Raw genomic sequence first — 14,587 nt, forward strand, 5'->3', positions numbered from 1 at the left:
TTGTACGAATCAAATAGTGCTGGCACTAGGGGTAACAGAATTGATTGGTTTGTTTAGTGTTTCCTATTAGTTTTAATGTTACTTTTTATAGGTAAGTATATAACATAACCAGCACAAATATTGATCATGTCTAAGATTGGGAAGTCCAAATTGCAGGTATGCTAAAGACCTATGGGACACATATTAAACGTTAAAAAGACTGATGGAGTCCGAAACACCACGCTGCATCCAAAACTCGTACATCTAGCTAAAATGGGACTGGGCTGACAACTGCATTATGCATTCAGAGGGATGGGCCTGTGTTACCATTCAATGGGTGCCACAAGATCGTCGTCGATGACGCGACAGGTCGAGGCGTTTTTGAGTGACTGGCCAGAGGTTACTGTGGATAGAAAGAGTTGAAAATCCGAGGAAGAGGCCTTTGGTCAGCAGAGGATTACTATTGCAGACTAACTTACGTAAAGTAAATAAAACCGTCAACATATCATATCACTCACAGCCTCGTACGTCAAGAATAACAAAAATATAAATATAAAAGTTGAAAATAATATTTAAGCTAAGAAAAAAATCAAAGACACAATAAAAAATTCAAACGTAAAATAACAAACAGATGACTAGAAAACAAAATCACAAACAAAACAAAAATAAAATTATAGATTATTCACGTAAATACTACTAAGGATAAAGATACTTTTTGTGGTGCAAGCTGCGGTAACAAAAGAATCACTAAATCAGTATTTGCTGGATAACTCAATGCGGTCCCAGAACTGATTTTCAGTTAGATTAAACGCATTTCATTTTCATACTTACAATAAAGGCCAAGCTTAGGTCGTCAGTTTAGTTTTCTTGAGCCAAGAATGTCGACAAAATTTATATTATGCAGGCATTATAATCCTGCACTGTACTGTCCTGGTGTATGATGCATGTGTCTAAATTGAATAAATAACAATTCTTTAGACAACTTCATTAGGTATGACATGACTTTAACGTCTTTAACAACATTCCTGTGCTTTTCAGAAATTGTCCAGCCAACATGCGTTCTCGAGTCTGACTTCGGATTCAAGATCAACTGCGCGTTCAAAAAGGCAGGACTTTTCAGAGTTCGAAATCTAGGAGGAATCAAGGCCCATGCAAGTTTAGGTAAGATTTTATACCAATCCCGAGACAACTAAAGTTTGGCGTGGCGAAACACTAGATAATTGCGTATTTATATCAGACGTCAGGTAGGTAATTACAAAAACAAAGTGTCCTTTTCTACTAGTTAGCATCATAGCAAGATTATTTTGTTGTAAAGTATCTGTAAATGAGAGGTAAAGAACCTTAGGTGCCACACAGTAATTTTTACTACAGAGCGTTTTAAAGAGAATAAGGCTCTTAATTAGGTCAAATCAGGTAAATTTTAAGATAAAATTAAATATAAATTTTAAATAAAATTAGGTAAATCAATCTTAATTTCAAATAAAATATGTTTAATAAAAAATTAACAACGATACGACTCAATGTCTTGTACCATTGCATGATTTTTAGTATTCTAAAGCAATGTTTGTAAAAACATTCTAAATTCCAAAATATGGACTTCAGGTCCTTTACCTCTTATCTACGGGTATTTTTATCACACTTATCTGTTTCCATGACGACACTAATCAATTATTTAACCCCTAAGCAATGACGTAATTACCTACGTAGATAATTAATTTTAAAATATAATTATATTTTGAAACAATGTATTTTTAGAAACACAATTATAACTTTCAATTATTTACTACATAATTGCAAAAGCGAAACTAATAACTGTGCGCCATGTGGCTAGCGAAAGCAAAGCGAATCATGTTTCGTCTTTCGTGCAAGTATCAATCGTCTAAGCTGGTTTTGATCAGTGTATCATAAAATTTGAATAATTACAGCGACCTATAGATTCACTGTGAATAGGAAAACTAATTCATCACAGGCTTTTTGTCTCAATGTTCTTTATAATTTTATTATCATTGCCTCTTGAGTGACGTAAGTACAATGTAGAATAAATAGATCTGCATGGCTTAATTTCTAATTCCAACACGAATGCGTTTCTTCGCCTTTCATTCATCAGTGGATTATGCGTCGACAAATTCTAACAATCGTCGATACTTTCTCCAGCGGATTGATGAATGACCAGATTTGGCATTAACGAAACCCTAGTCACACTGACACAAATGTCTGTTGTCTGGTTTGTCAGAACATAATTACTGTTTCACTATTCGCACCTTATGCTAAGTGTATACTATTGAATGTGTTTGTGCAAAGGAATTTGATTCATATTGTAGCATAAAGAAAGAAACGAAACTTGGCATTACTTTAAAGATATAACATTAAATTAATTAATAATTGAATTTAAATTTAAATTAATTAAGAAGTAAAAGAACAATTTTTTTAAATTTTATTATCTTAGGGGAGGTTACAGCTACTCTTACATGGATGTATGAATGTAAATAATCAGATGCCAATTAAAAGCTCACATATGAAAATTAGAAAATAACACTACCATAAATAACTAAATAACACGAGACATGTACAATTATGTTGTTGCCAAGTAAACCGGATAGTCCCTACGTGTATAATTTGTTTATGCTCTGATTGCATGCACATGGTATTTGATTCTTCATTTGATTTCGGTATCATTTAATATTTACGTTTCAGGATTTAGCCTGGGTGACGAGTTGGGTTTCGAGCAATCGCTCACCAATTTGGATCAAAGCAGGAGGCGGTCAGTGAGCATCAAGAATGGAGCGCCGTTAAATATCATCGCTGACACTTCTGCAAGGCCCGCTGTTAAACAGGAGGTATGCATTTCAATCCTGTCAACAAGTTCCAGAACTTCTTAAAGGATACATATTATAAATGTACATAATTTGCGATGGTATAGCAACTGCGAAAGAGTTCAGTACAGAACAAATCGTCGGTTTAAAGGCAAAGCTCCTTAAGTTCCATTGAGCTGAATGGGACTTGGTGAGTTTTACTTTTTAACCGAACTGTAGTTATTTTTCTTTCCTCTAACTTTGCGAACAATTATGCTAAAGCGAATTTGTTCTTAAGATAATACAGGAAACAGAGATGAAGAAACCTCTGATATTTCTGATGTGCTTCCGTACATACGCTTGCATAATTTAAAGGAAACGAGAACTTTGTGGTTATCGCTGAGGCCAACGACTGTCTAGCGTAAATAAATCGGACTGAACAATAACTGACAATGAAATCAAGTTCATTACGGTTTATAGACCTTCGTTTTCGCCAAATATTTCAATCATTCCACTACTCGAGAGTGTTCGGAACTTTTTTAGAGACAATCCTTTATTTACATAAGTTGTTAAGATTTGCTTCAGTAATCTAATCTTTAGTAATCATTAGATGAGTCATAATATTGTCTTATTTTAAAATAGTCTCTTATGAGTTTTGGTAGACAATCAATGCGCTTCATTAAATTATCTTTAACTTATAAGAAATACTATATTTTCCAGAAACGCGGCAAACAGAACAGAATTATGATGCGACCAGTGGCTCCAGCTTCCCGACCAAATCAAGCGGCTATGGATAAGCTGACTAGTTTACATCGACGGGGTTCTAGTACCATGAAGCCAATCATCGTAACAAGCCCCACGGCAGAAGCTCCAGCTACCTTCAATAGAGGGAACCCAACTATAACTATGGCTAAGCCTTTACCAATGGGTGTGCCTCCCTTTAGGCCGTTACCACCTAAAGAAGATGCCCTTCAAGTCTTACCCATCGCCTCTACAACAAGGAAGGCGTTTACACCGCTTCAAGTGCCGCAATCAAAAGGACCTGGTTTACTGTATCAAAGTGAGAAGTATTACCCCCATGTTTCACACGAACATGTCTCAAAAATGGTCTCGCAAATGACAGCATCACACATCGCCCCGCCACTACTCAGAATTACGCCAACACCTATCATAGTTGACACGCCAAAAATATACTCGATACCAACTACAGTTAACCCATTTGTACCCATGCCGATCGCTGCTCTACCCGCACAAGCCTTAACAATCATACCACCACCAATATTTAATCACTCCATTCACTCACGACTCGTTCCATCTAAATCATCCACCTACTTCACTCAAAACACTATTTCTGTCCAAAAAACCAATCCTCTTTCTAAATTTGTAGACCCGGTTCCCCATCAGGTGCACGATCTGGCAAGTATGTACCCTGCTTATAATACCAAAAAGGTCGATGAGTACAACACAATTACTGGTTACGGAGATGATACTATACTAAAGTTCAATAAAGAGGACATAAATGCGAAGATAGCAGAAATAGCTAAAGCAGGAAACATTTCTATGGAAGCAGTAGAAGCTGCGATAGCACTGAGGCAGCAGCAGTTGTTGAACAAGTACGCAAATCTTCCTGTACCAACGACAGCAACAATAACCACAACAACCACGACGACAACTGAAGAACCATTAGTTTTCCAGCCGCAACCTGAACCGGAAATTGTAGTTGCCACCGTCCCTCAAAAGCCAAAGAGGTAAAAAGCTTATACTTTATTTACTTTTTCGTTTGACCATCTTACGGTAATTAATTCTCATTAATTTTTGTTATAAATTTGTTAGACAACCTACTACCGGTAAAGTAATGAATGCTCCACGAGAATACTATCCCGTCGGTTACGAGAAGAACTTCGATGATAATTTTCAATCGAAAGTGGACCTTCCAGAGACGAACTTCCATTGTGGTGATCAAAAATATTTTCCTGGATTATATGGTGACGAAAGTCTTGGCTGTATGGTGAGGTTTACAACTTCGTATTATATATTGCTATTTCTTAGTAATTTCTGATTTCTTAATTTATGTATTTTATTATAATGAAAAGCAATTAATTTGCGGTACTTATAAAACACTCCATTGCTGTGATTTTCTGTTATATTTGTTACGAACATTTCAAACTTATTCCATATAAATGATTCCCTTGATGGTCGCTGGCGTACAATAGAAATGTGTGCGTGTTTTTGCGCGCAGTGTTTTTTTAAATGGGATAGTATGAGGGAAATCTGAAACCGTAGAAGATACAAGGAAACTGTCTTAGGAACCATTAAGTTTTTTTTGTGAAATAATTTCGCCATAGTCAATTTAAATCCAATCCATAACAATGAATAAAATTTCTCATTTTTTTTTAGTGCTGATCGACTCAGCGACTCAGTTTCATTTCATTGTATGGTACGAAAAAATCGGGACAGCAGAAGTTGGTCAAATTTCATAAAATATTTTTTCATACAATATGACTAACATTGATTAATTTTTTAAAATGCAAATAGACTCAGTTTCTTATAAGGATAGCTACATTGTATCGGAAGAAAAAAATTGGGACAGCAAAAGTTGGTCAAATTAAATTAAAAAAATCATACAAAATGAATAACATTTTATTAAATTTGACCAACTACAGCAGAAGTTTCTTTTCTTTTTAGATTAGACTGCCTGCTCATTTAACAAATTGAAAATATGAAAAATAAGGTGAAAATAAAATGTTTAAATAAATTTAAACAAATGTATGTCAAACCTGTATGCCAAACTCAAATATAACATTTATGCAAGTTTTGACGAAATATTTTTTTATTTTCGATTAAAGTCGAAATAAAAGTTGTTTGAAAATACGATGAAGTGGCTATAAAGCATCTTCCAATAATTACATAATTTTTTCAGGTGTTCCATGTATGTGCACTGACAGACGATGGTCTGGTGATGAAATCATTCTTGTGTCCGGAGTCCACGCTCTTCGACCAGACGATTCTCAAGTGCAACTGGTGGTTTTACGTAGATTGCAAGAATACCAGACGTTTGTACGATACTAATATCCCGGTTTCGAAGAGTTACCAACTCATGAAAGCATTGACTTTCTTTTCGTCGTACAAGAAAGATATGCAGGACGATGGTAGGAATATTTACTTCTCGCTTACCTACCGACGTGATTGCCTATAAATGAGTAAAATATGACAACATTTTACATTATTTTTGCATCAAAATCAAAACTTTAACTAATTTGCAGGTCAACAAAATCCTGAAGATGTCGCCGGTATCAAAGAAGCTATAACCATTCTGGAGAATCATGACAGCGAACATGGTAAACCAGGCAATATCAGTAATAACTTGCGAGTCGTTACGTCTCAACCATTTGTCGACGAAAGAAACAATCACAGAGTTGCCACCAGGAATGAAACCATATCACCGATATACAGAGCTAATAGAAACTATAACGATTCTGCTAAGAGACCATCATCTAAACGTAATTCCCCACAAACACAAAATTCGTCAGAATTCAAATCGATAACATTAAACGCTGATAGAAACATTAAAAAGGACAATAAAAAACCAAGTTCTGCTGAAAACAGCAGACATCAAAGTTCATCAGAGCATACTTCCACAGCTACATCTGCAGAAACTATTGCAGAAAGAAAGCACAGAAGAAGAATGACTCTTAAACACAACAATGCCACTACCGCAAGTACTATAACAGTGCCTCTTACAAGCATTAGACCAACGGAATCCACTACTTCAGCAGTAGAAATAGTAAAACAAGAAATTCAGGAAATTTATAGCGATAATCCTACACAGGTAAGACAAGAAAAATTAACTGATCAATTAGAGAGCGCTGATAGTATGGATCCAACAATATTCAAAGATGCTAAAGATTCCCCTGCGGTCAAGAGATTTTATAGATCTAGCGCTGAAAGTGAGACTAATAAAGAAGACCAGGAACTGACGCTCGTAAACAATGAAATGGTACAAATTGTCAGACCCACTTCAATGATGAAATTGGTTGGGCAGCATGCGACACCTACTGCTACAATAGCAAAACTAGATGAAGCTATATTAGGTAAGATTCCCTACTCGCGAGTTAAAAAAGCAGTGGTTACAACACCTGAAAGACATGAAAATCAATGGCGATCAACGAACAGGTTTCGGACATAGTCATGGTATAAATTTTAGTCAATAATTAAATTTAAGTGTCATATAGAACTCCTTGTTAACTTATTTATTTCTAACAAGATACGTAAGTATGAAGGCCAATATAGGTGTTAGTAGATTACGTATTTGCTCAATATCTTGTATTTAGTCTAGTTGAGGATTCAGTCAAGTGATATTATGTTATGGTGTATGTTTTAGATGCGTAGAATTAAAACGAATTTCCTAACTGCATTTTTATTGTTTCCATATAATTTTTTTTTCTACAAAATATACGTCTTCGTTTTCATTTTAGTAATGGTTTTAACATTACTGGATTACATACATAGTAAGATGTACCGTAGATCACAGCAGCCGTCTTGAGTATACAATATAAATCCATGTCGTGCTCAAGTATTGTTGGGTAAGCTGTTCACATGACTTTAACGAAATGTCAATACTTTTCCGGCATTTCGAAATCGGTCCAGTCGGCTTAATTGTGCCTTTAAGACGACACCTGAAACAACCGACATGGGGAATGTATATTTGCGTAGTAAGTTTTAGGAGAGTAACTAAGTTTTACTATTGCAAAACATAGATTTACTTCATGGATTATAAGGGTAATGGATGTTTCGGCTCACTTAGTACTATTATTTATGACATTTAACTATTCAGCATGAGTCTAACAGTACCTACTACAGTTTTGCAGAGTAATAATGTGTACATAGGCCTCCGGGTCTATTTGTCTACACTCATATTCAGCGAATGTCATACTAATACGGTGATAGGGTACGGACTGTTTAGAGCATAGATTTAGGTGATAACTGATACGTCAGTAACAAATAAAACATTATTTATAAATTATATCAATTGAGTACCTTAACTTTAATCTTTAATTCCTTTTCTATTTCTTGAAGCTAATATGTATTTTACAAAATATTGAACGAACACATTTTCAATAATTAAAGCCCTGTCGATCCTTGAACAATATGCACTGCGTACCTTATTTTGCGTGCCATGTATAAATTATTCTTAACACATAAAACCATTACTGAACGTCTATTTCTACTGACAAATATATTGTTAAGGGTTTTTATGATATATCACAAAGCAAAATAAGTTGACCTCGATTCGTTTCTAAGATTCGGTGCAGCCTGGCTACCGAAATTCCTAAAATACTTGCACCACTAACTTGATTAAAGCAATACGTTATTGTACGTAAACAAAGTGACGTAGTTATCGTTAATATTGTGACATGACAAATATGTATGTAGTTATTATTACTCGTGAAGATTAAAAAACTCATATTTCAAGCTACATTCTAGAAAATTCTGTCCAGCATTGCTAAATCTCATAAAACACAAAATATGAAGCAAGGCGTGTAAATATATTGATTACCTACCAAAAAGAATCGCAGCATAATTGTTATCATGTAATTTAATTACATTAAAATAGTAAAATCATTTCATTGACATGATATTCCATAAAATCACGAGACCATTTCGAGTTAGGAACACGTTACTTTTTCGCTGACTTAAAGAAACAATTTAAAAATTTATCACATACAATAGGGCCACAAGCTATTAAGGCAGCGGCAGCCAGAGCTGTCGTGCAACACATACAAATCATATTTGAATGTTCGTTCTGTAAACCACATTTAATAACAACAAAGAGAAGGCAAAAACTTAAATTTACTTGAAGGATTAGATTGGTGGAGCACTAATCAATACGGAATGCCGCATTCGGGACACAAAGGCACCTCTGGGCAGCCACACTTCCGTTCAAATAGATTTCTGGTACAAAAAGGTACACAAATGACAAAAGTCGCTGCACCGATAAGAGTTAGTATTGATATGCAAATCATAAATCCAGGATGGGCTCGCCGTGTTCTGCAACAAACCAATTATTACTGATACTGTCTGGTTTGAATACATTCGTGAATCAATGATTTGAATACTATAGAATTGTTTCGGTAGGAGATCCATGTCAGGTAACTTCTTGGCCATCTGGATGTAGAATTGAATGAAAACAAAAAACATTTTAAATAGTTATTTAATATCAAAATATTTTGTAAAAATACAATTTATGCCATTATGACTTATTATACCTTCCTTTCATTCGCTTTGAATAAAACTCTTTACCCTTTTTGACAACAAAAGGTGCAACAGCACATAATGCAATTATGGATACAATTGTACTAGAACATATACAGATAGCCATGTTTACAAAATAGGATACCTAACGAAACAACCACGCGATAAATACAAGAATTTATATACCGCGAACTAAGTGATGGTAACAGCACCCTAGCTTCAAAAATCTTCTAACCCAACAAGAGACGCTTATGAGGGAAGTAGTCGCAGTAACAACCAAGCCCAAAAACATGTGGCATGAGATCTGAAACAATAATTAAAGTATATTTCGAAAACATGGATAGATTCGTAATTTTTTTAGATGATAATTGAACTTAAGCTTATCTTGTCAGTCATGAAAATGGAATCTTCTCACTTTCAGTAACACCTCTTGAATAAAATAAGATTTCGATGGGAGAAATAAATTATATCACAAAAGCAGAAAGTATATTGATTGCATTTTCAAAATTTCTACGTAACCTGTGTCAAATACTTACAATGGGCTGTGGTGACAATGACTACTTTACCCTTAGCGTCTGAAGACCATCTGCGCGTGTATTCATACGCTAAAAGACAACCCTGAGATCAAGATTATCCTAGCGCAATTTAACAATAATTTAATACACATATTGGATTTATTGAAAAATCATAAGGGGTGACGGATTTCCACTAAAAATTTCACTTTTCTATATTCGAAATTGTTTTTCAGTGATGACGTTTATCTATAACTTGCAAATGTTTTAAGATTGCTTAATAAACATTTATATTCTTTTTTTATCAGTACCTCCCATACACCGTACACCATAGACCTTAGAAGATGGGAAAAAGCTAGACACACAAACTGAAGCAATGCATGCGAAATGGTGTAAATTACGATTGGAAGCATAGTGATGTGATCTAACTTCTATTCTTAGGGAAATTTGCCATCAGGCGCACGACTTGTTCGTCACTTGATATTTTTATTTATTTAAATTTTTTCTACATGAAGAAAACTGGAATGTTTTCTTAATGTGGAATTATGCTACGAAAATTAAAAAAAAAATTGTAAAATAAAAAATAAGGTATTTAATTAATAGCTATTGTAACTATAGTGAAAAATAAGGTAGTTTGCATCAATATTAGACATAACTGGTCGAAGACTGTACCACCTCAGTCAACCGTGACCATGGGACCTGTAAAGGGCCCGAAACGTCAGTTTGTTTGAAAAAACAAATATACGCGATTTAAATCCGGAAAAATAGTTTCATTTTCTATGTGTAACAATCGCGAAAACCTAAGAACTCGATAAAAATAAAAACAGGTAAATAACACACAAATAAATCAGAATTTATAAATAACCATGATACATTATTTACACACAATATAAAATATACATACGATATATAACATAAAATACATAAACAATCTATATATGCAATGCATACACATATAATATATGTATACACGTATAAATGTCAGACTAATGTGAAGCAGATTGAGAGTCCAACACGAAATTGCAGACTGTATAAATTGCTTCAAGTTGAAATCGAAATTGCGGACTGTTTTAATTGCATTTTGAATATGGAGTAGCAGAGAGTTCCAAAGTCGTATTGCCTGGTGGTGAGGAGGAATAAGAAGAATTGCTTTTTGAGCGAAGATTGCGGTGTTGAAATGCACCCTAATATTTAAATTTACATTTCAAATATCCAGGCACACATTGATGATTGATGGTAGAAAAAAGGGTGGAAAGCATTTTGAAAACACGACTCTGGCGAAACGTAAGTCACTTCATCTCATTGCGATATGCAAAATGTGGTCAAATTTACGAAGGTCATAACAGAACACAGAAATAACATAACAGAAACAGATTTGCGAAAGCTGGAAGGCAAGTTAATTGTTGCAAGTACACCCTAATAAACTTTTACAAAAATAAACGTATAGTTTATTATGAAAGCTTTATATTGCAAAGAATTGCAACAACCTGCAGCCATGGGAGTCAAATCTGTCTTCGTGCTATCGTCATTCGCGCAAATGAACTACCGCGCATTCAAACTTTCGTGCAACTGATCATTCGCGCAAATGAACTACCGCGCATTCAAACTTTCGTGCAACTGATCATTCGCGCAAATGAAGTATCATGCATTTAAGCTTTCGCGCAACCGTCTTCGCACTATCGTCATTCGTACTCACGTAAGAACAGGCGCTTGTCACCTTTTTCATCAAAATAATGACAACTAACTAAACTACTGACGTATGAAGAGGCTGTATGGCGGAACCTTTGTCTAGTTACCCAAATTATATGGTGTAAATTTATTTTAAAAAAAACGAAAATATTTACAGTTTTGATTTCGCTATAACTTCGTTATGATAGAGGTACAAATTTTTGAAGAATAAGTACTAAATAGTACAATTTTGGTACATTTTTTGGTACCAAATAAGTCAGGATTCGTTAAGATGCACACGGCACTCTGAAATCTCAACATATTTTGTCTTATTTCTCAGAAACTCACCAGCAGATCGAGCTGGAGTTTCCTTTACTTTAGAGTACTATTAAGGTACAAATGTTTGGAATAAGAAGTTTTTATAGTTATGAAATAAACACTGGTAATCCGAGGTACACCCGCCATATTGACAGTCAATATGGCGGGTGTACCTTTGATATTACTATAACTTCGTTCTGATGGAGGGACAAATTTTTTAAACAGTGGTACTAAATAGTACAAATTAGGTACATTTTTTTGACCTCAAATTTGTGGGTACACCCGCCATTTTTACTCTCACGAATGCGGGACACTACTCCGCCGGTCGCTACTCGCCCCTACCACCAAATAGATCTAAAATGCGTTTCTTTTTGCGTATTTCAGGTCATTGTTCAAAATGTTTGCAAGTGCCGATGCCGTGCTAGTCAATTACCTTTGGATAAAATTTGTTTGTCGCAATTAAATAAATAATAGGAATTTACGAAATTTATTTTTTTAGTGAAGGGTAAATATGGCGAAAATGCCAATCAACACATTGTATATAAGGTCATTGTCATTAGAGTAGTGTCATGAGGTTAAAAACCAGCACTTTTTGAGTTAGATGAGGTGCCTCGACAAAGTTATGAGGTGCCTCGACAAAGTTCTTTCTCCAAAATTGTTTCTAGGTATTTATTGACAGAAGGTTAAGCAAAATAAATTAATATGAGCCACACGTTTATAAAACAATACATGCGGCGCCGTAAACGCGCGTTCGTGAAACTCGCGTCGTCGGCGCTTATAAAATATGCCGTGTGCATAGACTCTAAATGCTGGGAATTCTGAGGAACTGCTGAGTCTACCAGAATCCCCTGGTGGATCACTCTCAAATATCTGGCGATGTAGAAGGCATAGTCATTTGCACCTTTGTGAGCAAGTTGTCAAATTCTCAACCCACCATACTTTCAGCTCATCACATTGTCACCTTACCATTCAAATTTAAAATTGTTTATTAAGGATTACATGGGTCCATGGTGTTAGTACATTAAAGAAAACCCTACAAATATGTTAGTAATAATGTCACATAATGAAAATACAATAATAAAAAAAATAATAATACATATGGACATTCAACAATAAAAGTTAGTTACTAAAATATTCATGTTTAGGATTTATATCAGCCGATACCCAATGCCTCTGTAAGGCACTGTCCGGTCTATCGACTAATATCTTAAGCATGCTGTTGGGGCTCTCTGGCATTCTGCGTCTTACTGAAAGTATTTTTTTGTGTATTACTGCATAGAAACAGTCAATGTGAGCATCGGCAAACATATCAGATGCACTGCAGTACCTGAGCAAGCCCAACAGTATCCTAAACATGTCGTTATAAAGGATGCGTACCTCGCTGAAGGTCTTTTGGGTATACCTAGTTCATAGGCCGCAGTAAAATGATTGACAGTATGGTTTGAACAAGGTCACTTTTACTTCATTTTTTTCCAGCACCCATAACGGTTTCTTCTAACTTGGTTCAGAACTGGGTGTTTTGAGCAGTGTCTCAAAGCGAATTTTTTTGCTGTAGTATTCACAGTACAGAGAGTTGCCTAATTTCAGACCAGATATTTGGTGCGGTTGCCTGCTTATTTTTATTATTAAATATTTCTGGGGATAGTGGTTATATATACAAAAGGAAGAATGTATAAAAAAGTAAATGCGTAATTCGCATGATTGTGTTTTACATGATCAAAACCAAGTGGATAGTATAATTAGTGTCTTGGGTAAACGTAATTTATATACGCAGCCTCATTGGAACCGTGCACAGTGTTTCGAAACCCTTACAGAGGTGACTTTTCGAAATTAGCTGTGATGCGATTATAAAACAAACAAAAACTCCCGAATATAGTTCCTATACTGGATCTTTGATTTTTATATTTAGAGATGAAAATAGCTGGATGAGTAGCATTCAAAATGCGAAATAATTAACAAAACTATTTATAATATTTATTTATATTATACAACAGCAAAGCTATATAAATAGTATCTTATATACCTGTTCATTCAAATTCGTTTCTGGCCCGTGGACCACATGGTTAGTTCACCTGCGTGGACCACGGGCAATTATTTCTTTCCGTGGGTCATCTAGGTCCACCTGGATGGACCATGGGCAATTATTTATTTCCTTGGTTCACTTAGGGATTTTTCTTTTCTCGTGAATCACCTTATTATTAAAATCCCTTTAACAATTCAATTGCAAAGATATAGTACTATTTTATTGTATATTCATGAAAAAATTTTATGAAGGACTAAAATACGAATAAATTAAATTTTAGAAGTTTAAAATGAGTAGTAAAGAACTTAATTTCATCCTGCGAAATAGGTGGTAATAATATTTAAGTACAAGTATAGAAAATATTAATGTTGGTGTCTTAAAATGCTAAGGACAATTTTATTTTTGTTATATATATATTTTCATTTTCGAGTTTAGCCAACAATACACAAGTTTTATAAGTATTGTGAAATTTGTGGATTTAGTTAAATAATAATATTAATAAATATCACACAATAAACATAAAAAAGACTTTCTGTGCCTCAAACTGTAAGTTATGCATATTACATATTTTAAAACGATATATATGTATTATAATCGCTAGCATCAAACTGTTAATGTTTGAGGTGGACCACCACCAATATAAGTTGAGTGTATTTCTATTTTATACGTAAGAGATGAACCACGGAAAGAAATAATTACCCGTGGTCCATGGGCAAGAAGCGGTTCAAATCATGATAATAAATATTTGGTAATATTAATATTTTTCGAGTTATAACCATTTTTGTAAGTTTTTAGATTGAAAATCGAAGCTTTTGAAGGGAGTTTTCGTCAAAACCGTACAAAATTGATACCCGAGAGTTTTCATGCTACGTTTATGAATATCAAAACACATCACACTCGCTCAGAAGTCACTTGAAATGCCACCTCCGTTAGAATTTTGTAACACTGTGGTATCTTTTTTACCGTTTAGGTATGGAACCTTTGAAACGTGGATACGTAAACTATGGAGTAGAGTATTTATTAAATCAAAAATAAAATATATT

At 34.6% G+C, this 14,587-nt stretch overlaps 1 protein-coding gene and 1 long non-coding RNA gene across 4 annotated transcripts in view; one reads left to right on the forward strand and one right to left on the reverse strand.

Moving 5' to 3' along the window:
* The window catches only part of LOC113227768, a 39,715-nt gene extending 32,536 nt beyond the window's left edge, over nt 1–7,179 (forward strand). The window contains exons 2-8 of one of the 2 annotated variants that reach the window (XM_026460781.1): nt 1,018–1,140; nt 2,674–2,816; nt 3,492–3,831; nt 4,159–4,519; nt 4,605–4,779; nt 5,692–5,920; nt 6,035–7,179. In XM_026460781.1, coding sequence (XP_026316566.1) covers nt 1,018–1,140; nt 2,674–2,816; nt 3,492–3,831; nt 4,159–4,519; nt 4,605–4,779; nt 5,692–5,920; nt 6,035–6,957 — 2,294 coding nt within the window. In that variant the 3' untranslated portion in view covers nt 6,958–7,179. Of the gene's footprint in view, nt 1–1,017; nt 1,141–2,673; nt 2,817–3,491; nt 4,520–4,604; nt 4,780–5,691; nt 5,921–6,034 lie in introns of both variants that reach the window. The other variant, XM_026460774.1, reaches the window with a different exon arrangement.
* On the reverse strand, nt 2,721–9,726 carry LOC113227784. 2 transcript variants are annotated; one of them, XR_003310236.1, is made up of 5 exons: nt 9,560–9,726; nt 9,210–9,327; nt 8,626–8,819; nt 7,277–7,447; nt 2,721–2,831 (listed from the first exon to the last, which is right to left on the reverse strand). It is a non-coding gene; the product is annotated as an uncharacterized LOC113227784 (long non-coding RNA). The 2 variants fall into 2 exon arrangements; XR_003310234.1 differs by lacking the exon at nt 2,721–2,831 and having other exon boundaries at nt 7,181–7,447.
* Between the last annotated feature and the right edge of the window lie 4,861 nt (nt 9,727–14,587).

The sequence above is a fragment of the Hyposmocoma kahamanoa genome, unplaced genomic scaffold (assembly GCF_003589595.1).
Source record: "Hyposmocoma kahamanoa isolate Upper Pololo Valley unplaced genomic scaffold, ASM358959v1 100021, whole genome shotgun sequence".
In the NCBI taxonomy this organism is placed as follows: Eukaryota; Metazoa; Arthropoda; class Insecta; order Lepidoptera; family Cosmopterigidae; genus Hyposmocoma; species Hyposmocoma kahamanoa.